The 27,211-nt window shown below is 42.2% G+C and overlaps 1 protein-coding gene across 1 annotated transcript in view; it reads right to left on the bottom strand.

The window, feature by feature from the left end:
* atp2b2 (ATPase plasma membrane Ca2+ transporting 2) overlaps positions 1-27,211 on the bottom strand; it is a 145,493-nt gene that overhangs the window by 18,025 nt on the left and 100,257 nt on the right. Inside the window, exons 12-18 of the mRNA XM_083771716.1 lie at positions 18,554-18,795; positions 17,826-18,060; positions 8,960-9,139; positions 7,714-7,801; positions 5,102-5,208; positions 2,809-3,000; positions 1,031-1,244 (exon numbers count right to left, since the gene is read on the bottom strand). Coding sequence (XP_083627842.1) covers positions 1,031-1,244; positions 2,809-3,000; positions 5,102-5,208; positions 7,714-7,801; positions 8,960-9,139; positions 17,826-18,060; positions 18,554-18,795 — 1,258 coding nt within the window. The remainder of the gene's footprint in view (positions 1-1,030; positions 1,245-2,808; positions 3,001-5,101; positions 5,209-7,713; positions 7,802-8,959; positions 9,140-17,825; positions 18,061-18,553; positions 18,796-27,211) is intronic.

Raw genomic sequence — 27,211 nt, 5'->3', positions numbered from 1 at the left:
ACACAAGGTTTTCAAAGAATAGCGAAAATAGACGATCTACAAACCTTGCTATTATGCCTCTTTCGCACAACCAAGGGCGCACACTTTTTGTTATAAAATAAATCGTTTTATTATTTTTTAAATCCAAAATCAGTTAATAGCACAGGCAGACTCTTCACATACTAGAGCATGTCTGAAACAAGTGTCAGAGCTGAAATCAACATGTAAATATGAAATAAATGCTTAAACATGTAGCTAGGTGTGCTAGCTATGTTAGAGACCACAGAAGTGAACCTTTCAAGCCTGTTTTCTCAACTCGCTGTTTTCTGCAAGACATTATACTCTATATCTCCAAAACTGGTGGGTCAAACTGAACAACCAATGTCAATTTGAAGGATTCCCTGCTTTCACATGACATGAAAAAGCGAAAATTCCAAAAAATCCAATGGCAGTCCCTCATACAAATTTGGTCACATATGACAAATATATCGTAATATCTGCGTACAGTTATCCCTTCCAACCAGTGGTGGAAAGTAACTAAGTACTTTTACTTAAGTACTGTACATAAGTACAATTTGGAGGTATTTGTACTTTACTTGAGTATTCCCAATTTCCAATACTTTTACTTCTACTCCACTACATCTCAGAGCCAACATTTGTACTTTTACTTCAGTACAATTATTTGAAAACTTTAGTTACTAGTTACTTTGGCGATTTTATTGAAAATAGCCGATCTACAAGCTCTCAGTGTGTCGCAGCGCAACGCATTGTGAGCTTGTAGATCGGCTATTTTCAAATGGTTTTGTACACAGTTTGAACTTGTGAAATGGGACATTCTGCAATGAGTACTTTAACTTTTAGTACTTTAAGAACATTTTGATGCCGATACTTTTGTATGTTTACTCAAGTACATTTTCAATTCTGTACTTTTACTTGTAACAAAGAAGTTCTAAATTGCAGTATTGGTACTTTTACTTAAGTAAAACAATTGAGTACTTTTTTCCACCACTGCTTCCAAGAAGGAAAAGGGAGCGCCATGCAGTATACATACCAACAAAGAGCAGGGTGAAGATGATAATTAGCTGAAAGATCCCATGGCCTAAGATGTTCTTGGTCATGGTGCTGGAGATGAGTGGCTTGTTGCGCCCGTAGGGTTTCCTCATCAGCAGAGACTCTGTTGGAGGTTCTGTGGCCAGAGCCAGCGACGCAAAGGTGTCCATGATCAGGTTAACCCACAGCATCTGCACCGCCTTCAGGGGCGAGTCCTGCATGGGAAGAACACGAAGAGAACTACTGTAGGACATGGGGTCTCAAAACTACCAGCTCTAACTTTAAAGCCTTAGTAGGAACTTAAGTGAGGAACATGCATTCATGCCTCGTAACGTATATATAGTGGCAGTGTGTCACTTATTTTGCCTCTTCTCTTGGCCAGTTCACACTTGCAAAAGAGACGTCAGTCTCAATATGTTTTTTACTGGTTAAACAAAAAAAAAACAAGGACCAGACAGCCGGAGTACTGTATATCTCCACACTGGCCTGGGAACGCCAAGAGGAAGTTGCTCTGCAGAGGGAAGTCTGGAGCTCTCTGCTGGAACTGTTGCCCCCGCAACCCGACTCCGGATAAGCGATCGAAGCGACATAAAATGTTTTGTACTGTGATAAAACATGGGACTGTTGGTACTATTGTTTCTGGATCTACTATGGCTTCTCCGATACTGCACTTGCTGGAGTCTTAGATAGCGGTTATTCCATCGTTGAACAATATAACACATGATTCTCAGACCCAATTGCCTCAAATATTATGGGTGAACTACTTATATTTGCCAATTATTGGCAAGTGGCCATGGAAAAGTGTATAAGCGGGATAATCCACTCCCAGCCATGTGGTTATGTGAAAACAATGCACTTCACAGTGCAAAGGGATTATCCCTTTACTTAAGGCGGAAAAAATAATTGCATTCATTCTTTTTTAATGAATGAAATGATATTTTAACCAATCTGTATATTAAAGCTGCTATAAGCAATAATATGTTGAAAATGTAATGACCTTCTTTTGACACATCTAGGAGCCGCAATCTGCATTCAAAGATGTTCCTAGAAGCTTATCAATGACTAACCAATCAGGACGTAGACAGGTAAATTGACCAATGACAAAGCTACTAGGAAAATCTTTGATTGCAGATTGCGGCCCCTAAATGTGTCACAGAGACAGAATCTTTTCCAGGAGCGTTCTACCCATTGCTGGCTGTCTGAATACAAAAAGAAAGTCATTAAAATGTTGACAAATTATTGCTTATAGCAGCTTTAATACAAAATAACAGGCACATCCGCCGTGGTTCAGAGTTGGTAATTGACACATACGTGCAACGGCCGGCATCTTTATTGCAGTTTGGACATTGCAGTCATCTCTGTGAGAGAGTGAAACACCTACGGATTCGGATTATAGCTGTAAATTCTTATACAGTATATATTCATATGCTTGCCTCTGCATATGTGGGGCACATGCACAGATGAGATAGCACACGCCCCCCCCACACACACACACACACGCACACGCGCACGCGCATGCGCATGCGCACACGCACACGCACACGCACACGCACACGCACACACACACACACACACACACTTTCAATAATTTATTTATGTCCGCAGAAAACACTGGGGTACAACAATACACTGACATTCATTCATGGCATTATTATGACACACATGCACGGGCACATGCGCAAGCACACACACACACACACAGACACAGACACACACACACACACACACACACACACACACACACACACACACACACACACACACACACACAATTCTGACCTGTGTGATACAGGCGCCAGTGAAAGCCACTATGACAGCCACTACGTTGACGGTGAGCTGGAACTGCAGGAACTTGGAGATGCTGTCATAGACGTTTCTCCCCCACATCACCGCCTTGACGATGCTGCTGAAGTTATCATCGGTCAGGATGATGTCCGAGGCCTCCTTAGCAACGTCTGTCCCCGCAATACCCTGAGGACACAGAGACAGTCAATACCCTGACACAGGAGGACACAGAGACAGTCAATACCCTGACACAGGAGGACACAGAGACAGTCAATACCCTGACACAGGAGGACACAGAGACAGTCAATACCCTGACACAGGAGGACACAGAGACAGTCAATACCCTGACACAGGAGGACACAGAGACAGTCAATACCCTGACACAGGAGGACACAGAGACAGTCAATACCCTGACACAGGAGGACACAGAGACAGTCAATACCCTGACACAGGAGGACACAGAGACAGTCAATACCCTGACACAGAGGACACAGAGACAGTCAATATCCTATAGGAGAGAGGACACAGAGACAGTCAATACCCTGACACAGAGGACACAGAGACAGTCAATATCCTATAGGAGAGAGGACACAGAGACAGTCAATACCCTGACACAGGAGGACACAGAGACAGTCAATACCCTGACACAGAGAACACAGAGACAGTCAATACCCCAACACAGAGGACACAGAGACAGTCAATACCCTGACACAGAGGACACAGAGACAGTCAATACCCCAACACAGAGGACACAGAGACAGTCAATACCCTGACACAGAGGACACAGAGACAGTCAATACCCTGACACAGAGGACACAGAGACAGTCAATACCCCAACACAGAGGACACAGAGACAGTCAATACCCTGACACAGAGGACACAGAGACAGTCAATACCCTGACACAGAGGACACAGAGACAGTCAATACCCTGACACAGGAGGACACAGAGACAGTCAATACCCCAACACAGAGGACACAGAGACAGTCAATACCCCAACACAGAGGACACAGAGACAGTCAATACCCTGACACAGAGGACACAGAGACAGTCAATACCCTGACACAGAGGACACAGAGACAGTCAATATCCTATAGGAGAGAGGACACAAAGACAGTCAATAGGAGAGAAGAGACAAAGGCAGTCAATACCCTGACACAGGAGGACACAGAGACAGTCAATATCCTAGGACAGAGGACACAGAGACAGTCAATATCCTAGGACAGAGGACACAGAGACAGTCAATATCCTAGGACAGAGGACACAGAGACAGTCAATATCCTAGGACAGAGGACACAGAGACAGTCAATATCCTAGGACAGAGGACACAGAGACAGTCAATAACCTAGGACAGAGGACACAGAGACAAAGGTTCCAGGTGGTCCCCAGCTAAATTATGGAGCTTGTATTTAACCAAATGGACCCTTATAGATCTTTAACTAACTAAGAGTTAAATGATTGTTAAACATCACATCTGCATTACTTAATTTAGAAGAAGTCTACACACAATTAGAGAATGTAGAATAATTGTTAATTTTGTTCAACGTTTGCCTGTTATCTCACCTAATGGTAAACCAACATCAATACAGCATGGAATTTGTGGAAAAAACAAACATATTCTTTAGTTTTGAGTCCGAGAGGCTAAATATGTCATCAAACGGTGGTCCGTGCATGCATGGGCTCAAATACAGAATAAATAATGGGTCTTGACGTGAAAAGGGTTGAAATCCACTGGTTATGACTTAGGGATGCGTGTCCACATGGGGCCACTAGGGGGAGCTCCAGCTCTACGCAGCTGGAAGACTTGTGTGACAAGGAAAGAGAGCGTGATGATGAATGATGTGACGGAGGAGTGAACACGTCTACATCAGAATACTGTACGGCTGCTGGCTGGCTGGCTTTGCTCCCGTTCCAGTGCTTCAACCAGCTGTTAGATATAAGGTCATTAGAGTCATTAATTAAAACCCATTCAGGACGGATGAACCCCTTTTGGTGTTTTATAATCTTCATGTTATACTTTCGCTGTTGAAAAAAAAGCAGATGTACAAGCTCGTAGCGCGGCACTCAGCAATTTCTTATAATATTGCCGCAAATCTTTGAATATTATATTCTTCCAGAGCAAACGTTTTTTTTAACTCAAATCTTTGCTTCTGGGTGGTGGTCCCTGGAACAACATATTTTCAGATGGGGGTCGGCGGCCAATTACTGAAATATCAAAAATAGCAGATCTACAAGCTCACTGCGACGCTTTGTGAGCTTCCCTGGATGGAGGAAGTGCTTTATGTTACCATGGCGAAGCCCACGTCGGCCTTCTTCAGGGCAGGCCCGTCGTTGGTTCCGTCTCCGGTCACGGCGACCACCTGCCTCTGCTCCAGCACTGTACTGTCGATGATTCCTGAGGAAGACACGAGACGCACGCACGCGCACGCACGCGCACGCACGCGCACACGCACACACACACACACACACACACACACACACACACACACACACACACACACACACACACACACACACACACACACACACACACACACACACACACACACACAATGAGCAGAACAGCAAATAATAATTTGATAATTATTTAATAAATTAATTTAATTTGATGACTCATAATAAAAAATTAGTCATGAAATTAAATTAATTTAGCAAAAACCCTATTTGTTTAGTTTTGTATGTACGCTAATGCCGGCTTAAATAAAAAACACATTTTCAACATTGCGATCATCACTCGCAGTACAGCGTGGGGTGTGTTTTCATTTTGTTCTAAGTTCTCATTCTTTCTCTCTCGCTCTCTCATTCTTTCTCATTAAAATTAAAGCTGAATTGATTTATCTTTTTTTTGCTTCGAGTTTGGATATTTTAGAGAAACTCTGTCAAAATCAGTGGGACATCCATTTAATGCCCGTGACAGAGTACACAGGTGTTGCATGTGAGGGAGAAATAATATGCGTTCCAAACAAATGGAGCTTGGTTTCAGACACAAATAGCGCTAAAACGGACATATAAAACTATAGACCTATAAGCATCCTACCAGTTATATCAAAGGTGGCTGAAAAGTGGATTGTCAATTCTATCATCAAACACCTAGAAAAAGGCCACACCCCACTGCATCCCATGCAGTTTGGGTTACGGGCCTTCCACTCCACTGAATCAGCAAACTGCCAGTTTATAGAAAATTTTAAGTGTGGTTTCAACAGAGCTCCCTGTGCAATGGCGGTGTTCTGGGACTTCAAGAAGGCGTTCGACACCGTCTGTCACTGTGTCCTCTTATCCAAATTAACACATTTTAATTTCTCTCCAAAAGCTATAGAATGGTTTAGTTCCTATCTATCCACGAGAAAACAGTGTGTAAGTGTCAACAGTGTAAATTCTCCCTACCACACCTGTTCGGTCGGTGTCCCCCAGGGCTCAATACTAGGTACAATTTTGTTCTCTCTGTACATAAATGACCTACCTGAAGTATGTACTGTAATAATCTACAGTACATGTCCAGATGTATGCAGATGATGCTGTTGTACTTGCCCATGGTAAAAGCTACGCAGATGTGTCAATAATTTTAACCTCAGCCCTGACAAGCATTCAAGACTGGCTTATAGATTCATGTCTGCTCTTGAATGCCAAAAAGACAGTATGCATGGCCTTCTCCAAAAGACCAGTTGTGTTGGAGTCCTCACATGAGTTTCTGTGTGGAGAGGAACTTCACCTTGTCCCAGAGTTCAAGTACCTCAGAGTCATATTAGACTCAACCCTAACCTTTAAAAAACATGTGAAGAAAGTCACTAATACGATTAAATTCAACCTTCAACATTTTAAACAAATTAGACCCTTCCTGACAGTTGGAGCGGCCAGATCGTATCTTCACTGTATGTATGATCCTATCACACATTGAATACTGTTTCACAAACTGGTCTTGCACAGATCTGTGACTACTCTCAAACCCATAGAACAGCTCTACAAGAGTGCGCTCAAAGTGTTTGACAGGAAGCCCCACTCATATCATCATTGTAACATCCTCCGGAGGCTATGCTTTTTTTTAGCTTTGATAACTTTAACATTTTCAAACAGGTTGGGGTCATATACAAGACCCTACACCTACATAGTCTGTGCCCGCCCCCCCTAAGTGAATTCATTAAACGAAAGCCTGTTAGGGGAATCAGTACCAGAGCAACCACTCGAGGAGACTGCGAAGTGCCGCACTGGCAAACAACATTCGGCCAAAATGTCCTCTCAGTACAGGGTTGTGTAGCATGGAATGCGCATAAGGGATTGTGCTACTTCTTTTAAATTCAATCTGAATAAATGGTTGCTTGAAAACCAAAGCTGCAACCATTCATGATTATTTTAGGTGTATTTCATTTTTTATGCTGTGTTCCCTATGTAATGTAAATGTAAATGTATTCCACTGTTTGCCTGTCTGTTTTCCGTTTCTTTGTGAGGACTGCGGATGAAAATTTGCAACTGTGCTATATCCGGTGTATTTACGTCCATGTGACTTCCATTAATATGCATTGTCCTGTCCAAATAAACAAATAAAGTAAAGTAAAGCAGATCTACAAGCTCATAGCGTGACACCGAGTGCCGCGCTATGAGCTTGTAGGTCTGCTATTTTAAAAAAATCGTGAAAATGTGGCGCAAATCATTGAATATGTATTCTTTCAGAGCGAATGTTTTTAACTCAAATATTTGCTTCTGGGAGGGGTCCATGGAACAACATATTTTCAGATGTGGGTCGGTGGGTCAGATGTGGGTTGGGGGTCCTTGACATAAATGTTTGAGAACGACTGACATAGAAACAGGTTTTTCAGAAAACTTTAGAAGACATTTTTAGACATTTTTAGAATCTTCCTCAGGTCTAAATGGGATAAGCATCAGCAGAGCATGAAGATCTATATACCTTTGACGAGAGTGTGTTTGTCAGTTGGAGAGGACCTGGCCAGGACTCGAAGCCTAGGCCAGACTTTGTCCATGCGCTCCTGCTCCACCTACACGCACGCACGCACACGCGCGCACGCACGCACACACGTACACACACACACACACACACACACACACACACACGCACATACACGATTTAAGAGAATACAATTACAGTGCAGAAGAAATATTTAAAAATCCACGGTAAAAAGCATGCGCCCCTGACAAGTAATGAGTATACTTTTTACTTTTGGTACTTTAAGTACATCTCGATACAATACTCAATACTTTTGTACTTTTACTCAAGTACATTTTTTATTCCTGACTTTTATACTTGCAATGGATTATTTCTACATATTTCTGCAGTATTTGATACTTTTACTTAAGTAATACATATGAGTACTTTCCCACGACTGCTTATAGACAGGACATGCTATCTTCTCCCTAATAGGCAACCTATATAACACTATTACCATAGATAAGTAAACAGTTCTACTGCATAACCCGTTTTACACGCTATTTAATCCATGTTTCTGCCCTGCGTAATACGCTACACCCGATAATGCGTCGCGTTATGATGACGAAACCCGGAAATCAACCTGTGCTCTGGCCTGGAAGAGCTTCTGGGAAAATGAGTTCAATGCAAGTGAACGGTAGTTTGAACTGCACTCCAGCAGCTCCTCACTGCCTGTTATTGTTCCGGGTCGCGACGGTGGCATATTTTTCAGTTCGACAACAAGCCATGGAACTATTTTCAGGGGGATTTTCATGGATCAAAGGCGCAGATACTTTGGCGTTATGCTCCAAAGGTAATTAAACAATCCCGGCAGCCTCGGTATATTGGATATATTCATTTAAAGCCCTGAACGTGTTATATATAGATGCCTCATTGGTCGCTGCAGTTCGTTGGAGCGACCAACCGTCTGCAACGGGAGGAGGAAGTCAAGCGGAATCTTGAAGGAACGCGCCTCTGATTGGCCTATACCGAACGTCCCCTTCCGTTCTCTGATTGGCCTATACCGAACGTCGCCTTCCGTTCTTCCGTTTTGCTTCACAAAGGAACCTCGGGAGAGCTTGCCAACGCAATCACACATCGCCATCGCCTGCCTGCCTGCATGCCTGCCTGCCTGCCTGCCTGCATGCCTGCCTGCCTGCCTGCCTGCCTGCCTGCCTGCCTGCCTGCCTGCCTGCCTGCCTGTCCGTCTGTCTGTCTCTGTGTGTCATACCTCTCCCTTCTCGTTGCGTATTCTCCTGTTGAACTCCTTCCCGTCGATGCAGATGAAGTCATCTCCGGGGTGGATGATGCCACACTTGATGGCGATGGCCCGGGCCGTGTTGATGTTGTCCCCCGTCACCATGCGCACCGTGATGCCCGCGCGCTGGCACTTCAAAATGGCGTCGGGCACCTGGCACGGGAGTCAGACACACACACACACACACACACACACACACACACACACACACACAGACACACGTCAAGTGACATGCAGCCATGATGCAGCGTCAAACATATCGAACCGATGAAAGGTTATACGTATTAAAAAGCACTTCTGACAAAGCCAGCTAACTCCAATTGGAGCCTCGAAACTAGGGATGTCCCGATCATGTTTTCTTGCTCCCGATCCCGATCATTTGTTTTTGAGACATGCCGACATTTTATCCGATCCGATCTTTATATTTTATACAACACTTATGCCATGTGGGGAAATAGTCAGTCTAGTCTAGTCTGTTGCCCTGACTACTTTTATTAGAACTATAAAAGGACTGTCATTGTGGATTTTTTTTTTCATGTCAAAGCAGGGAATCATAGCAAAGCACACACACACACACACACACACACACACACACACACACACACACACACACACACACACACACATACACACAGCTGAAATTTCCTTCCATTCACCCAAGTCACACTTCAAAGTTGCTATTGCTGCCAGCATAACTTTTGCATTAACAGAAGAGCCTGCATGCCTCCCAGACAGTGCTATATTGGATTAGGTGGCAGAGTGATGGGTGGTAGGTGGTGGGTCGTGGGTAATGGTTACAGTAGCTGAGCCAGCAACAGCGGTTGCTTGCACTACTAATTCAAAGGCACGCTCATGCCTTTGAATTGGCTCCGTGCGTCGCCAAGGTCGGTATAGACGAGCCAAGCTTCCACACATACACAGATCTGCACAAATATTCAATTTAGATAATTGCCTAAATTTGCACACAAACACATGGACGGGCACTGCTGCTGCATGAGACTTCACAAGCAACACTAAAGAGAGAGAGGGTTACATAGTCAAATCTCTATACTGCTATAGAGAGGGGGCAGATCGAGACAACCAGATCCTTAATGAGCTGAGAAAGTAAACAAACAACAGACAGTGATGTACAGTATGAACAGAAAACACATTCTACATAATTAGAGTATAATTGTACAACATCGTATCCGTGGCTGCTTCGACACAGCTCAGCGGAATGTCTCTCTAAACATTTCTTTCCGTGTATATCTACTAAAATCACTGGAGAAATTTCTGCGGAAAAACAGCAGCTCTACAAGCTTGCAATGCGTCGCAACGAAATGTGTTGTGAGCTTGTACCGTAGATTGGCTGTGTTCACTATTTTACGTACAATTGAAAATACAGTACTGATTTTAAGTTCAAGCTTTTTTTTTCTTTTTGCAATTTATGCTGTTTCTTCAAAATAACAATCTAATAGTTTACAAAATGTGTTCCTTTTTTTTCCTTCTTCCATTAGTGAGAGCTGGGTGCGAAGTTCAATTCCTGTTGGTGCTATCGTCACGTTCCGTGCAACAAAATCAGCACCGGGATAGTGTCTGTTTCCAACCCTATCTCAGATCTCACTTCAATCATACTGTTGTAGTAGACGACGAGAGTGGTATAAAAGCACAATTAAGGATCCAGCTATTATCACATTAGATAATCTAATGAACGTGTGGAGTTTCCCTCTGACTTCCCTCTGCCTACATGTATAAGCGGAGAGGCTGTGGATACTTTTAGCCACTAGTCCACAGTCAACTGACCTATTGACCCTCAGGAATGGTCGGTGGAGTGGCTTCTTCCTGGGACATGAACGAGACTATCAAGGCAGAATTGACATGTAAACATTTACTATTACCTGGAACAGCCCAATTCCAGAGGACTGGCCTTCATCATATGTGACTAAATTAGACTGAGGGACTGCCATTGGATTTTTTTTTAATTTATTTCCATGTCAAATGAAAGCAGAAAGCATCATAGCTTCAAATAGAGATATTTGTTGTTCAGTTTGACCCACTAGTTTTGGAGATGGCTTATAGAGTAATGTCTTGCAGGAAACAGCGAGTTGAGAAAACAGGCTTGAAAGGTTCACTTCTGTGGTCTCTAAAATTACACCTAGCTACATGTTTAATTTATTTCATATTTACAAAATGTGTACAAATCTACAAACTCACAATGCGTTTTGAACTTGTGAAATGGCACATTCTGCACAATGAGTACTTTTACTTTTAGTACTTTAAGCACATTTTGATGCAGAATCTTTGTACTTTTACTCAAGTACATTTTCAATTCCGTACTTTTACTTGTAACAAAGTAGTTCTAAATTGCAGTATTCATACTTTTACTGAAGTAAAACAATTGTGTACTTTTCCCACCACTGCTTTCACAATGTCTTGCCTGTCTCTTATTCCTGTAATTCCACCTGAGCGGCCCAGCCGTCGTTGCATGGTTGACTCTCTGGTTTTCTCTTTAGCATGAATGACCAGCGGCCATTAGTGAGAGAAGGATCGCAGGCAGAGAGCATTGTACCTTATTAAAAATACAGGTGTACAGACGAAGAGTCAGGAAGGTGACAGTGAAACACATGGCTCTAATGTCTCTAAAGATGTATTTGTTTGCACGCTCCAGCCTCCATTTCTCATCTTCCTATCCCTGTTCTTGCTTTCTCTCTTACATACAACTTCACCACCGCCTGTTCTCGGGGGTACATGGTCCAGGACGCCAATTCACCCTTTGTCAAGTCCCGCCTGTTGTTCTGCCCCTCTTCGAACCCATTGGTTTCCGTTTTGTGGTTGGACAAAAATCCTCTCTGTCCATCCACTACCATTGAAATAAGGTGTTCAGTTGCTTCGTATTAATATTCTGTGCATTCAATTCTTATTTTAAACTTGGTGTCAGTAAAAAGGAACATCACAGGTGCAGCACGGTGACTCTGCATATCATGTTTGTTTTTAGTTTTTTACAAAAAATATGTTTTAGCAAATTCAACAAACATTGCGGAACCAGGGCGGAACAAGGCAGAAAGAGCCTGCTGGTTAGTCAGTCAGGGTCCAATCAGAAGTCTGACAAAAGGGTGAATTGGATCACGACCACAATATGTTTGGGGAAACACTGCTCTAAAAGTCAAGCCAACAGAGCTGTGGGTTTGCTCAAAGAACATCTCATTCCAGGGGATGGAGTTAGATGACAAACCAACTCTAAACATGTTTATCGGTCAGTGTGGTATCTGATATTACCTTTTAGATAGAATGAGACATCTAAAAGTCATTCTCATTAGTGAGTCATTCTCATTTACCGGTAATCTCATTCCAAATATTTGCTGATATTAGCTACTAGAATTTCGCCGCCCTCCGGGCGGCTCATCCTAGTTACGTTGCAGCGCAATGGGAAGAATGAAATTGCGGGATTTGACAGACTCCACTTCATGTTTCAGCTGTGTTTTTAAACCCAGTATTGTGCCCTTCACATGTAACAGATGGGTATTATTATTATTTGTTGTTTTTTTGGGTCAAAACCCTCAATATCCCTTAAATGCATAGAAAACTGCATTTTGGCACAGTATACGTACCTACAATACAAACACAACAGCTGGTCTTACAAATCATTAGTCCAAATGTCTCTTGCAATGTGCAATGTCTTCTTCTGAAGATATCAGATATCTGATAACTATTTTCACATCAAAGCAAATTTAATTAAATTAAAATAAGCAGCTTTTTACTCTTTTTGTTTACTTACAATAAATTACTGTTTTTGTCAACCAAAAGATGTTGAGAATGGAGCAGAACATACTGTAGTACATTTTTTGGGGGGACCTTGACTGATTTATAGTAGGTCTACAATCTTTTGGATTGCAGTGACCCCACATTGTTTCTTGTAGTTACAATGAGGGCTACATGAGCCGAAGGGAGAGAACCACTTCGCCGCTTGGTGCGGTGGTGGCTGAATAACAACGGATCGCATCGCTGACTGACAAACACACCGTTACAATTCAGAAACACTTCATTAAGAAAACTCAACTAATAACACTTGTGTGTGTTAATCTGCCCGATGCTGACGTTAGTATATAATGTTTAGATTGTTTTCCTCTTGGACATGCGTTTGTGGGCACAGTGGCAGGGGGTGATTTGTGAAAGCCGATTTGTCCCATGGTGTGCACTGCGCAACTGGTGTGTGTCTGTGTGTGTGTGTGTGTGTGTGTGTGTGTGTGTGTGTGTGTGTGTGTGTGTGTGTGACTGTGTGTGTGTGCGTGTGTGTGTGTGTGTGTGTGCGCGCACGTGTGTGGCTGGCTAGCCAATCACAGCTGTGTTTTGCTGCGTGGGGATCGGCATGTGAGCGGGCTAGCCAATAAGGGTCCTGTGTTGCGTGTGGAGAATTGTGGAGGTTAGTGTGTGTGGTGTAGCCGAATTGGGGGTTGAGAACATGAGGGGGATGTTGCACAGCAATCGGTGCCCCCTACATTAAGCTGTGTCCTTCCCAACATGCAGTGCGGGGGCTATGGGGAGGCTAGGTGTGTGTTTTGGGGTAAATGTATTAAATGTGGGTATTTCGCGCAAGTCTGTGTGCCAGATCAGGCGCGCACATTGGTGCGGGATCAGAGGGTGTTTTTTGGCGAGGTCCCGGGAGGCTGGCCGTGGCCCGTGGCGTGTGGTCGTGTCCATGGAAGTCGGCAGAATGATGTGTCCAGTGCATGAACTATTGAAAATGATCAATAGTTCAATATATGATCAATATATCAAGTGACTTCTGCAGTGAAGGGGGAATCAACCTAACCTATTTTCTCTATTCTTTTGTAAAGACAGCATATCTCTTTTGTATGGTTGTTTGGTGATAGCCCGAAAACCACTGAATTTGTTACCCCGTGTTATGAGTTTTTAAGAGGTTTTTTATTTCACGCAAGATCCGTTTTCTGAGTAGAAAACAGATGCACTCTGACTATATGAGTATGACTGCATGCACCATTGTGGATATATGAACTTTTTAGAGGTTACAGTAACAGAAGCTTGCTCAAATATATGGCAACCTCAAACAACACAGCAGTAGGCTACAGTGGGGAATTATTTTTTACAGTAGTTTGTTTACTAGCTTGTTTACAAAGTGTTTTGTGTGTGTGTGTGTGTGTGTGTGTGTGTGTGTGTGCGTGCGTGCGTGCGTGCGTGCGTGCGTGCGTGCGTGCGTGCGTGCGTGTTCAAAGAGCGGTGGAGTGCTTTGTATCCCCGTTTTCCCTCAGTTTTACTTCTTATCTAGCTCTGTGCAGATGCTTGCATAACGGTCCGCAGAGTGTTTGAGGGAAATACGGAGAGAGAGAGAGAGAGAGAGAGAGAGAGAGAGAGAGAGAGAGAGAGAGAGAGAGGTGGATATGGAGAGAATGAATAAAGAGGGACAGGCAGAATGAGAGGGGTTTGGAGAGACATCAAGGGGACAGTGGGAGACTATAAAAAGCTTTCCGTTTGTGCCGAGCGTGACTATATGTGACTGTACGCACGCAGACACCTCTGTTCTGCCTGCTCTATGGGTCCGCGTTGGAAATCTATCTTGAAACGGTGAAACTTGTGAGGGAAATCATCTATCTTGTTTTCTCCAAATTAGCTCAGTTGTTTGTTTTCTTTACTATAGTCTAGGGCTGTCCCCGACTAAGGATTTGTATAGTCGACTGATAGATGAATAAATTAGCTGTTAGTCGACTAATAGTCGACTAAGAAAAAAGTTTTTTTTTTTTTTTTTTTTTTGCCCCAAAAAAATTGTATATAAAAATACAATATTTACAAAAATATACAAAAATATTGTATTATTCCACTAGGTCTGTGGGGGACATAAACACATTTGAACATTCTGACTGTTCAAATCTTTCTTTTTAACAACTGAGAGGCTTGTCATTAGCCAGATTGAGCACAGCAGGTGAGATTGAGATTCTGGAGTCTATCAGGCCAGCACACTGTGCGATTCAAGTCACAGGCAGTGGCACATTGCCACACAGGCAGACACACTCCAGATGCACATTGGAGATTTGAACAGTCATAATGTTCAAATGTGTTTATGTCCCCCACAGACCTAGTGGAATAATACAATATTTTTGTATATTTTTGTAAATATTGTATTTTTATATACAATTTTTTGGGGCAAAAAAAAAAAAAACTTTTTTTTTTTTTTTTTTTTAGTCGACTATGAGGTGGTCAGTCGACTGAGACCCGTTCCGATCGATTAGTCGACTATTCGACTAATCGAGGTCAGCCCTAGTATAGTCTACACTCTACAGTATATGAATTTGAAGAGGCTGGACATGTGAGTGTGTAACGGCCCGTGTGTGTGCATGTGTAACGGCCCGGGATTCGAGCTCGGGTCTCCCGTGTGAAAGTCCAACATCTTAACCACTAGACCAAAGGGTGATATCCCTACAGACTGGGGGAGATATTTTGAGGCCATCGGGCAGAGGCTCTGAGCCACTGCTACACATCAGTGTTGATTTCGTCGACTAAAACTAAGACGAAAAATGTTCGTCGACTACTTTTCACTGACGAAAACTAAATGGAAACTAAACTATAATTATATGATGACTAAAACTAAGACTAAATATACTGACAATTTCTAACATTAAGGGATCCAGTAAAGTCATTTTAAAATTGGTAAAATGACTACAACGCGTCGCAGCGCGACGTGTTGTGAGCTTGTCGATCATTTTACTGAGCTTGTAGATCGGCTATTTTCAGCAAGTGTAAAAACAGTCATTACGACGGCATCAAGGCCCACCAAAATACATTTTAGTCGACTAAATCAACTGTAGATTTAGTCAACTAAAATCTTATGATATTTAGTCGACTAAAACTAGACTAACACTAAGACATTCCAGGTGATTAAAATGTGACTAAAACTAACTGAAAACTATTCAAGAGACTATGACTAAGACTAAAATCTAAATGTGCTGCCAAAAACAACACTGGTACACATGCAGTGACGGAAGGAAGACATCCTCCAAATCATACATGGGCAACTGGCGGCCCTCACCTTCACTTAATGTGGCCCCGCAGGTTAATATCAGAATATATTATTGATTTCAGCTGTTACAATTCCAAAAATGCAAACATGACCCACTTTAATTACTTCAGTCTAAATTATAGTCAGGGCTGCACACAACTTTTTTGGCTAGAATGGCTCTTGTTGTAGATTCATCCCATTTTTTAAAAATATATACATTTGCTAAAATCTAGGTGTGGTCCAGCCCTATGGAATGCATATTCTAATAAAAACAACTTAATACTTCCTAAGGATAATATGAGCATCAAAGCAATATTTAGATTTTTTATTATTTTGTATTTAAATAACCGATCTACTAGCTCAGCTTGCAGGTCAGCTATTTATTTTAACATGCGACACATCGTACGGCGAAGAATACATCAGGCTTCCCTTTTGTTTCAGGCGACGTAGTCTGACAGTGGCTCACAGTGACAGTGACACACATGGCTCCTCGGTGAAAAAATAAAATGCTTTAAACTCTTCCCACTCCACTATGTCGGAACTAAAACCTTAGTACCCGTAAAAAGTCGGTGGCCGGTGCCTAGGCTGTGAGATACGGCATCGCACACGAGCAACCATGCTGCTCCAGCACCCGGAAAACAAACACAAGCACAGCGGCAAATGGGAAGAGTGCAAAGCATCCAAAGCATGCCCTTTTACACCGGGGACTACAGTAGTTTTCTATCTGAAACGGAGAAGACGAAACTATTTGTGTCAGGTTTTCTCACCTCCTCCCAGCAGAAAGCAGCATGGAATCCTCCCCCTTTTGAGTAAGGACGCGCTGTGATTGGCCACAATGGCCAGTGCACTTGTGCAAGACGTGCTGTGATTGGCCAGAAGCCACTTTGAGTGGCAGTCGGTGGAAAATGCTCTCGCCACAGAATTTACTAGTATTCTGTCCATAATAATCATTCTAGGCGGCCCCGGCTGTTGGTACGCAGAAGCGCTTCCCGGCGCTTGATTGACAGCGCATTTTGAATTTTGACGACGCATGCGCGCTGGCGCACCGCTTATGTGCAGCCCTGATTATAGTAGCCTATTGCTTAATGACTAGTATTCAAATGTAAAAAAAATATGCTAGAGAGCATATGCTAATATATTATGGCTGTACTAGTAAGAACAGTTCCCCCTATCAGCGATCATGCTGGCGTGTGTTTTGTGTGTGTGTGTGTGTGTGTGTGTGTGTGTGTGTGTGTGTGTGTGTGTGTGTGTGTGTGTGAGTGTGAGTGTGAGTGTGAGTGTGAGTGTGAGTGTGAGAGAGAGAGAGAGAGAGAGAGAGAGAGAGAGAGAGAGAGAGAGAGAGAGAGAGAGAGAGAGATGCGTCAGTCTCCAATCACCAAATGAATGTGCACAGCAGAACAAGGAGAGATTTCTTTAAAAAAATCATAACTTCTGACAGGAATGCACTAGAAACGTACTTTTTTTTTACACGTTCATATCGCATTCTCGCCGAGATATATTTTCAAGTAAATAAAAAAGGAAAAAATAATAATAATAATAATAATAAATAAATATATATTTTTAAATAAAAATAATATTGAAAAAAACGAATGGTTCAAGCCCATTAATTAAGATTCGAGTGCCAACCCTAACGAGCGAACATTCGAACCTTGAATGTTTGGGGACAGCCTTAACACACACACAGTACACCGAGAGAGATCCTACACAACATATAGTCTACCAGGGAGTTTTGGTTGTAGAACCAATACATCACAGGGGGAAAGAAAATAATAGTGAAAAGTAGATGTTGGTTGGTGAAATCAATGGCACGCACGCACGCACACCCACACGCACACCCACACACACACCCACCTCTGGCCTGACAGGGTCCTCTATCCCGACGACGCAGATGGCCACCAGGTCACTGAGGATGTTGTTCTCGTCGTCCCAGTCGGGCTCGGGGTTGCCGACGAAGTCGCGGTACGCCACACAGATGGTCCGCAGGCCGTCGCACGCCATGGGCTCGATCACCTTCTTCACCATGTCGTCCTTGTCCCGCGGGCGGAACAGGCGCGGCTCGCCAGACTCGTTCAGGATGCGGCTGCACCTGGGGGAGGCCACATAAGAAAAACAGGCTAAAGAACTCTTTTGTACACCAGTCTGTTCTGCTTTTAAACCAAGAGGATATGTTCTATTGTTCTTGTTCCTGTCTGCTTCTGTAATTTGTGTCCTGTAATGCATCTTTTTTAATGTATTGTGTATGTCTTGTCTGTCTTGTCTCTTGAACGGTGACACAAAACAAATTGGCACATCTATGCACAGAATGTCTATGTTCACAGGCTTCATGTGCGTCCTAGAGTAGCAACTGAGCATGTGCAACACCATACCTCTTACACCATGGTGTAAGAGGTGTCCTTTGGGTTGAATGTTTGTGTTGGCACCGTTTGTTTTACACCAACATTACATCACCTATAATCAACATGAGTTATACTTTAATATATTAGCGCCCCTCACTTCACACGGGTGTGATTTTTATTTTATTTCAGCTGGTCTTCCAATTAAAATAGGCTTTGGCCTGCAGTGCGGAGTGACTGACTCACTTCTTGAGGACGATCTCAGAGGCTCCCTTGCTGTACATGCGGAAGTTCCCGTCTGGCAGTTTGACAACGGTGCTCATGGACTTCCTGACAGAGTTGAACGTGTAGACCTTGTAGAGCTTCTCCTCGGGGAGCTGGTTCCGGATGGGCTGGTAGTCTCGCTTCAGGTCCAACACCAGACCGAGCAGGCCACACTCTGTCTTGTTACCGACCTGCATCGGGAGACCACCTTCCTTAGCTGCAGGCTGGAGAAAAGGAAAGAGATGGGGAATTAAGGAGAGAACTTTTAAACTTTGTTGAAATGTTGTGAACTTGCTTGTTGTGGTGGTCATTTATCACTCTGTGGGGTTTGAAAGTTACCTGCCCTGTTTGTTAACGTCAGTCACGTGACGGACGACTATTATACAAGGGAGGTTATCGTATACTGATTACTATCACCTGATGAAGGCCGAAACGTCGTGTCCTGAGTTAAATGGTGTTTTAACTAAATAAACACTGTTGGAGCAAAGACTGTGTGCGGATGTGGTAAATCATTTTACAGGACACCCTATAGTCCCTACCATGCAACATAGACTCTGAGACCACGGAGAAAGTTGTGACACAGCAGACAGATTGACGAGATGTTCCTCAGAGATGGTTTATTTCAACAAAGTACACAGCAGCAAAGCACAGCATAGGCTCCTCCGACAGCCTTATGGCCAACTGGCCAACTTTCATTCAATTCCAACTGGTTTATAAAGAATCACAATACACATTTGCTCAGACAGCCGACACCCAGGTGAAAATTGTGAGGTGAGAGATTTTAAGTATTTTAAGATCATCCCAACCGTTTGCAGTAATGTACAGTTAACCACTTAACACGCTTAGTGCCGCATATTGCGGTGATAGATTCCCCCGCTGCCCCATAGGAATCCATTCATTTTAGTTTCTTTGCTGCTTGTTTTCTCAGAAAAATACTCCAACGTCGTGGTTTTTTTCCAATCCGTCCGACGTTCAGATGTAAATAGTGATTTTTGATCGCATCGCGAAAGGCAAACCATGTCGGTTCCTCATAACACAGCTTTTTCACAGCTTGTTAATTTAAAAAAAAGTAAAAAAAGTAAAAAGTTAAATAAGCAAACCTTATATTTTGAAAACAAAGCAATACTGCCTCATCAAAGTTGGTGTGACTTTATTATTTCCATTACTACTTTCCATTTGTTCAATATTTTTTAAACAACGTCATGGTGTTCAATAGCACTGATTTATGCAAAAACTAAAATAATAATAAAAGAAGAAAAAGAAGAAGAAAAGAAACCTCACAAATGGAGTTAAGAGGTTTCCTCCCGACAGCTACGATTGATGGTGGTTGGTCGCCTGCCTTTCCCCCTCTACACCAAATAGCTGATTGGAAATAGAATATTTCTGAGAATATTCGCCTAAATCAAGCCCAGAATAGGGTTCATGTGGTTAACTCCAAGTTCTAGACACTGTTCACTTTGTTATCTACCTTGTGCTTTTCCTATTTGGAAACAATGGTCCACAGCAAGAGAGTGAGTCGTTGAGAAAGATTGTCAATTCCATTTCAAGTGTCATGTTGACTCTCTCCTTAAAGGAGAGCTGAGAGGCTACACAAGAGTGTCTTCAGGTGACTTCATATTATTTATTTACTTTTCCATTTGAAACCACTTGAACCACACAGTGCAGTCAGTGATACAGCATATTGTAAATTGTGCAGCAGTATATGCCACTATTCCAGCAATAGGAATACCGGTCCGGCATTACTGTGTTCTCATATCCAACGTCCTGCAGTGGAGTGGAGGAAGCTTTCACGTGTCTATAGTGTACTGTAGTGTAGTTTCACCACGAATTGAGCATAGTTGGTAATCTATTCTATAGATTCTACTCTAACTATATACTGCGCTATTCGAATACTTTTATGTGGGGACCCCCCCCCGCCCCAGCGCAGAAAGGTAGAAGATTTTAGGCTGATTTTACCCTTTTGCTGAAGAAGCAGGGTGGCAATGGGGTGGAATTTCATTAGCTTAATTGGGGGATGGATAGATGAGATGGATGGACAGAATTTGGACACATTTCAGACATGACAAAACAGCTCACTTACTATTGAGTTTTGCCACGGCATATTAATTTATTTAATACAATATGACAGTATATTCAGTTTACTCCTGTTTTTTGTTTAGCAATTTCCTGCAGGCTACTATGAATGCACCATGAAAACAAGAGTATAGCCAATCAAAAATAATTGCCTCTTCGTTATCGTCTTTGACGGTTTGTATCAACATTCCTTCTGATCTGTTTGTGTCATTCCTAAAACAACACAGGCAAGGAACTACAAGAAAGGGGGAAAAAATGCTAATCTAGAAAAATACCAAAAATAAGACTAAATATAATACATTTGGTCATAGCAATGATTTCTTCCATGTGTCTATCTCTGAGAGAATTGTTGTGTGTGAAGTGTGTGATGTCAGTCTCATCATCTGAGTCCTTTCTACTAATTTTCACAATTTATATGAGAAGGCCAGTGTGTGTGTGTGTGTGTGTGTGTGTGTGTGTGTGTGTGTGTGTGTGTGTGTGTGTGTGTGCACACACGCATTATGCTTGTCTAGCCAGCCTGTGGAACAGCGCTTGGCGTTGCCATGGTATCGGTGATACTGTGAAAAGCACACTTTGGGAGAATGACATGGAAAGCAAAGGGTGCTCTTCACTCACACACATCACTTATAGTTGGAGTGCCGAGACCCCTCCCCCCCAGTCTTTTTGACTAAAATGTTAGGAAGGGACTAGTGGACAAGAGATCCAGTATAAATCATTTTACACTTGGTTGCATGCTGAAAATAGGCGATCTACAAGCTCACAACGTGTCGCAGTTGGGAGCTTGTAGATCGGCTATTTTGAAAAAATCAGTAATGATTGATTTTGAAAAAATCTGTCATTTTATTATGACATTTTAGTCGACTAAATCAACTGTAGATTTAGTCGACTAAAACCTTATGATATTTAGTCGACTAAAACTACAGTAGACTCACACTAAAACATTCCAGGTGACTAAAATATGTGACTGAAACTAAATGAAAACTATTCAAGAGACTATATGACTAAAACTAAAATCAAAATTTGCTGCCAAAAACAACACTGGTCCCGGTCTGAGAAAGGTTGGCAGAGCGTCTCTCTCAGCCTCCAATGAGGGTTCTTATTATAGTATCTTACTGTCTGTCATCTTCTGAGCCTCACTCACTATACCAACTCTCTGCCTGACGTAATAAACTGTCAGTGCCATGCAGCTGGAAGGAATCGCATTAGTATAGCGCATGACAATTCTCATTTCGTATCCATGTTGTCATTAAAATACATCTGTTTCCATTTCAGTCATCGAACAAACCTGATTATACAGACTGTGCCCTGAAGTGACAGCACACTCTACAGCGCTGGCTTATACCGTACCTACACACAGATAGTAGCACATATTCACTTCCTGACGTTCTGTTCGTGTCATTTTACAACCACGCATTCTTCAGGTTCATTGAACATCTCGGCTCGAGAAAAGGGGTGTATTTCCAAATAGTATAGACCGGGCGTTTACTACGCAAAAGAGTTTTGGGCTCTGGGTGGCTATTTCCATGTTTTGCAACCAGGCGGCTATTTCCATGTTTTGCAACCAGGCAGCTATTTCCATTAGAGATGTGTATTTGCAGCAGGCTTTTCTTTAATTTAGCCCTGGCCTGCACTGGGCCATTATTTGGTTACAATTCCAATTAGATTGAAAAATAAAATGCAAATAATAGCCTGGGTGGACCCAAATGAGGCTGAAGAACCTGTAAATAATAGCCCCCCTGCAAATTATAGCCCTGGCTTTTATTGTGGGGTGGGTGGGGCGTGGGGGGAGGGTTATTTTTTGAATGGGGTTTTTAATACGCAAAATGGTGTCAGACCCCAGGTGTTTAAAAGGAACCGGGCGTCTATTTGAGCCAGGGCTACTATTTGGAATTGTATGGTAACTCAAGTTTCTTTTCTCCATATGGTACAAGGACAATTGTATCAATCAATCAATCAATCAGCTTGACAACAGGATTGATATTCTTATGAGCAAGCAAGATTGAATGGGGAACGTTTGCCATTGCTAACGTTTATATATGTTGCTTTTTCCCCCTTCAGTCAGCAATGTTCTGTTTTCATTAATGCAGATAATCAAATTAATGTCTTACTGGCACTGTTTCTGTAGCACTCATCCACAAGTGGGGCCCATTATCCACACAAGCGTAGGATGAAGGATGTTAAAACTCTCAAAACTGGCAAATGTTTCACAACAACCACTCCATGAATTTCACCTCATAAAGCCTTAGTTATTATTATTTTAAGTGGATATGGGGTTATTGGATAGGGAAGTTGCATCTGCCATGGTGATGACACATCATCTGTCGTCTGGCTTGCAGGAGCTCTTTAAAGATAAGATAAACCTTTACTGATGAAATTCAGAATGTCAGATCTGGAACAGCAGTCATAATGAAACACATGTGAGGTACAGGTAAGAACAAGAGTCTAGAACCAAACCAATAAATAAGAATAAAGAGAAAGATAAAATAATGATCTGCTGGCCCTATAGATATCTCTACATTGCAGGCAGTACACTACTACTAGACCATTATCTGAATGTCATATACTTATACTTGTTACGGCAATGTGTGCGTGCGTGTCAACGTGCATTTTTTTTTCTTCTTTTTTTTGTGACTATTTTGGAAAACCTATTTGAATGGTCCAAATAGCCGATATACAAGCTCACAACGTGTCGATGTAGATCGGCTAGTTGATCGATTTTTAAATGTTTTTTAAAATAGTATAAAAAGGCCAAGAAGTTTAGGGAAGGAGGTGGAGGTGGCGATAACTAACAGTAATGCAATGAATGAGCGCATGAGACATGGTACGTACGGTACAGATTACTATGAAAACCTGCAAAACCTGTCAGTCAGTCCATTCGTCCGTCCGTCCGTCCGTCACACCTCATGACACGCTCCATATATGGTTGTCAGGCCTTCACGCCTCATGATACGCTCCATATATGGCCGTATCACAAAACTGATCTGGATAGCCACACATGGAAAAGAGTGGATCATCACCTAGATCTGCATATATGGAGCCGGCCAGCAACTCTACATCTGGGCCCTAACTGGGCTGGCCCAAGGCCCCGCCTGGCCTTACTAATTAGCACACCTTTTACATGGCACATATGGTACATGGCACATGATACATGGTACATGGCACATATGGTACATGGTACATGGCACATATGATACATGGTACATGGCACATATGGTACATGGCACATATGATACATGGTACATGGCACATATGGTACATGGTACATGGCACATATGATACATGGTACATGGCACATATGATACATGGTAGATGGCACATATGATACATGGTACATGGCACATATGATACATGGTACATGGCACATATGATACATGGTACATGGCACATATGATACATGGTACATGGCACATATGATACATGGTACATGGCACATATGATACATGGTACATGGCACATATGGTACATGGTACATGGCACATATGGTACATGGTACATGGCACATATGGTACATGGTACATGGCACATATGGTACATGGTACATGGCACATATGGTACATGGCACATATGGTACATGGTACATGGTACATGGCACATATGATACATGGTACATGGCACATATGGTACATGGCACATATGGTACATGGCACATATGGTACATGGTACATGGTACATGGCACATATGGTACATGGTACATGGCACATATGATGGTACATGGCACAAACTGAAGTGCTGGTAGCTCTTTATCTGTGGGAGTTTGGGGAAGTAGGGAGTCAGGTGATTTTGTCAGTCGAAGCCTTCAACAAGCACTGTCCCATCTTCATGTCCGACAAGCTGGGAGAGGTTCACTCCCTTCTCCTCAGAGCTTTTAGCCATCACTGTCGCGATGTACAAATATGATCCATTCATGAGTTGACCTGACTGAACTGTCTTCCGGTCAAGGTTCCTTATGATCATATGTTTAAATTTGAAACAAGTAGGCTATACTAATGTAGCCATAAGTGTTCTGCGCCCCAACTTGTCTGCTAGTGCTTTTGATTGATTGATAGCCTAATGTAATTGTGTTTCATTTCACTTATTGCTTGCGGTCCGTGCATAATTTTTCCATCATGTTTTTGGCGGATCGTTGTGTTTATGGGCGGAATGCCATACAAGAGCATTTGTTATATAGTCTATAATGGTATTTAAAAATAAAGTGCCTCCCATGAAAAAATTATAGCACCCTGCTGATCAAGGTCTGGCGCCAGCACTGCCGTCAACTAGACTGTTTAATGTATTTGTGAGAACGATACTGCAGACCTATGGAAGTGATTTATCGGCTAAACAACATAATTGTCTGTGATTATAGTTATATGCAGTGGTGGAAAGTAACTGAGTACTTTTACTTAAGTACTGTCCTTAAGTACAATTTTGTACTTGGAGTATTTCCAATTTCCAGTACTTTTACTTCTACTTCACTAAATCTCAAAGCGAAGATTTTTATACTTTTACTACAATACAATTATTTGAAAACTTTAGTTACTATTTGGAGATTTTAATTTTGATTAGAAAACATACATTGACCACTTCAACGCTATGCATTTTGGCAAATAGCTGATCGGCTATCTATTATAATAGATTTTGTACACATTTTGAACTTGTAAAATGGGACATTCTGCAATATGAGTAATTTTACTTTTGGTACTTCAAGTACATTTTGAGGCTGATACTTTTGTAAGTTTACTCGAGTACATTTTCAATTCCGTACTTTTACTTGAAGTACTAAATTGCAGTATTGGTATACTTTTACTTTTGATTGAACAATTGAACAATTGAGTACTTTTTCCACCACTGTTTATATGTAAACTAGAGAGCCCCCACAATTCATTTAGATGGAATTCTGCTCACTGCACCCAAAAGAACGCTCTATACTTCAGCATTTTCTCAATTTGGACACCAACATGTGGGTAGTTTCGGTAACGCCACATTGCAATTTGTGTATAGCTTCATTTACAAACTGAAGACATATAGTTAAAGGTTGGACAGGGATAAGGCCACATGGTTATGCCGAGTCTAGACTGTCTTGTCCTCATGAATCATTAAAAAACCAATCAGGGTCCTGCCATGCCTTGTTCGCCTGGTAATTGGACACAGCTGGTTAATGTCCAGCTGTGTGTCTTCACTGCCACAGATAAACAGAACCATGAATACTTCATACTCCGTTTGAACAAAAAATTAATAATATAATTAATCCCTTTTCCTAACGAGCACAGATTACATTATGGGGACCTTGCCTGTCGTTGATTAATGAGTAATGATGCTATTGGGTCTCATGGTTGTTGTTTGTTTGGGAAGCGTTTTGGGAGAACCTGGTGCCTATACTGTAGCAGCGGATGAACATTAAAACATTATACAAGTGGGGGATGCGTCGATAAGAGTGGAGAAATAGCTGCTGTTCAGATGCCTGCAAAGAAGAATATTGTCACTGTCGACTGGAGATCTTGTAGCTATGGATGCATGTAGGCCTATGTCCGAAAAATCAGGTAATGGAAACAAGCACCTGTGTCCAGTCTTAACCACCTTCAACCTAGCCTGGGATCAAAACCATTTCCGGGTTTCTGATCCGGTAAATAACTTAATATGTCATGTTGTAGTTGTAGTCACTGGTTGGTAGTCATCAGGCCGGAACCACCAAACTGGTACCAGGATTCTACCCAAAATAATTCCCTGTGATCAAAGCAAGGGCATCATAACGTTAGGGCCCTACCCAATAAAACCCTTGATGCGGCGAAGTTAGCTTTTATTGTTCCTTTCGCATATATCTTCTATTCCAACTCGTAGCGACTGGTGAGAACAAACTACTAGTTATACTCGATTCAGCATTTTAATGGGTATTAGGGGAACAAAACAAAATAAAGAAAAAAACAGAACCAGCATAAGAAAAAAATCAGTACAAAGTAAACTAGTAACTAAAGTTTTCAAATAAATATAGTGGAGTAAAAGTATAAAATGCACCTTTGAGATGCAGTGCAGTGGAAGTAAAAGTATTGGAAATATTAGTACAAAAATACCTCAACATTGTACTTAAGTACAGTACTTAATTAAATGCCCTCAGAAACTTTCCCCCACGGAGGCCGGCCGACACTGACAGAGGGACAGAAGCTGCAGAGACTGAACGAGACAAGCAGCAGGACTGTAACAGACAGGAAGAGATGAGGAATAACCAGATCCGTGTCAAAACAACTGCAGTTAGCTCTCTGAGATAACCCTGGGCTCCAGTGGTGCAAAGTAACTATAGGCTACATTCACCCAAGTGCAATACCTAACTACAATCTTGAGGTAGTTTAACTTTACTTGAGTATTTATTTTTATACTTTACAGGTCTTACTGTACTTCACTTCACACACTCAGCCAGCATTTTCATTTTGTCTCACTTTATTATTCATAATTATGAAAGCCCTCCCCACGGCAGCGGTTTCTGGGGTGGGCGTTGCCAAAGCGTCAGTCTTCGCCGATTGGTTCACACCAAACACTCAAAATAGTGGCAAAGCAGATGAGATGTGGCTAACACAACCAATACCTAAAGACTA

This window comes from Protomyctophum parallelum (genome assembly GCF_964188405.1).
Source record: "Protomyctophum parallelum genome assembly, chromosome: 8".
In the NCBI taxonomy this organism is placed as follows: domain Eukaryota; kingdom Metazoa; phylum Chordata; class Actinopteri; order Myctophiformes; family Myctophidae; genus Protomyctophum; species Protomyctophum parallelum.
Note: the sequence above shows the minus strand (reverse complement) of the source record. Positions and strands in the feature narration are given on the sequence as shown.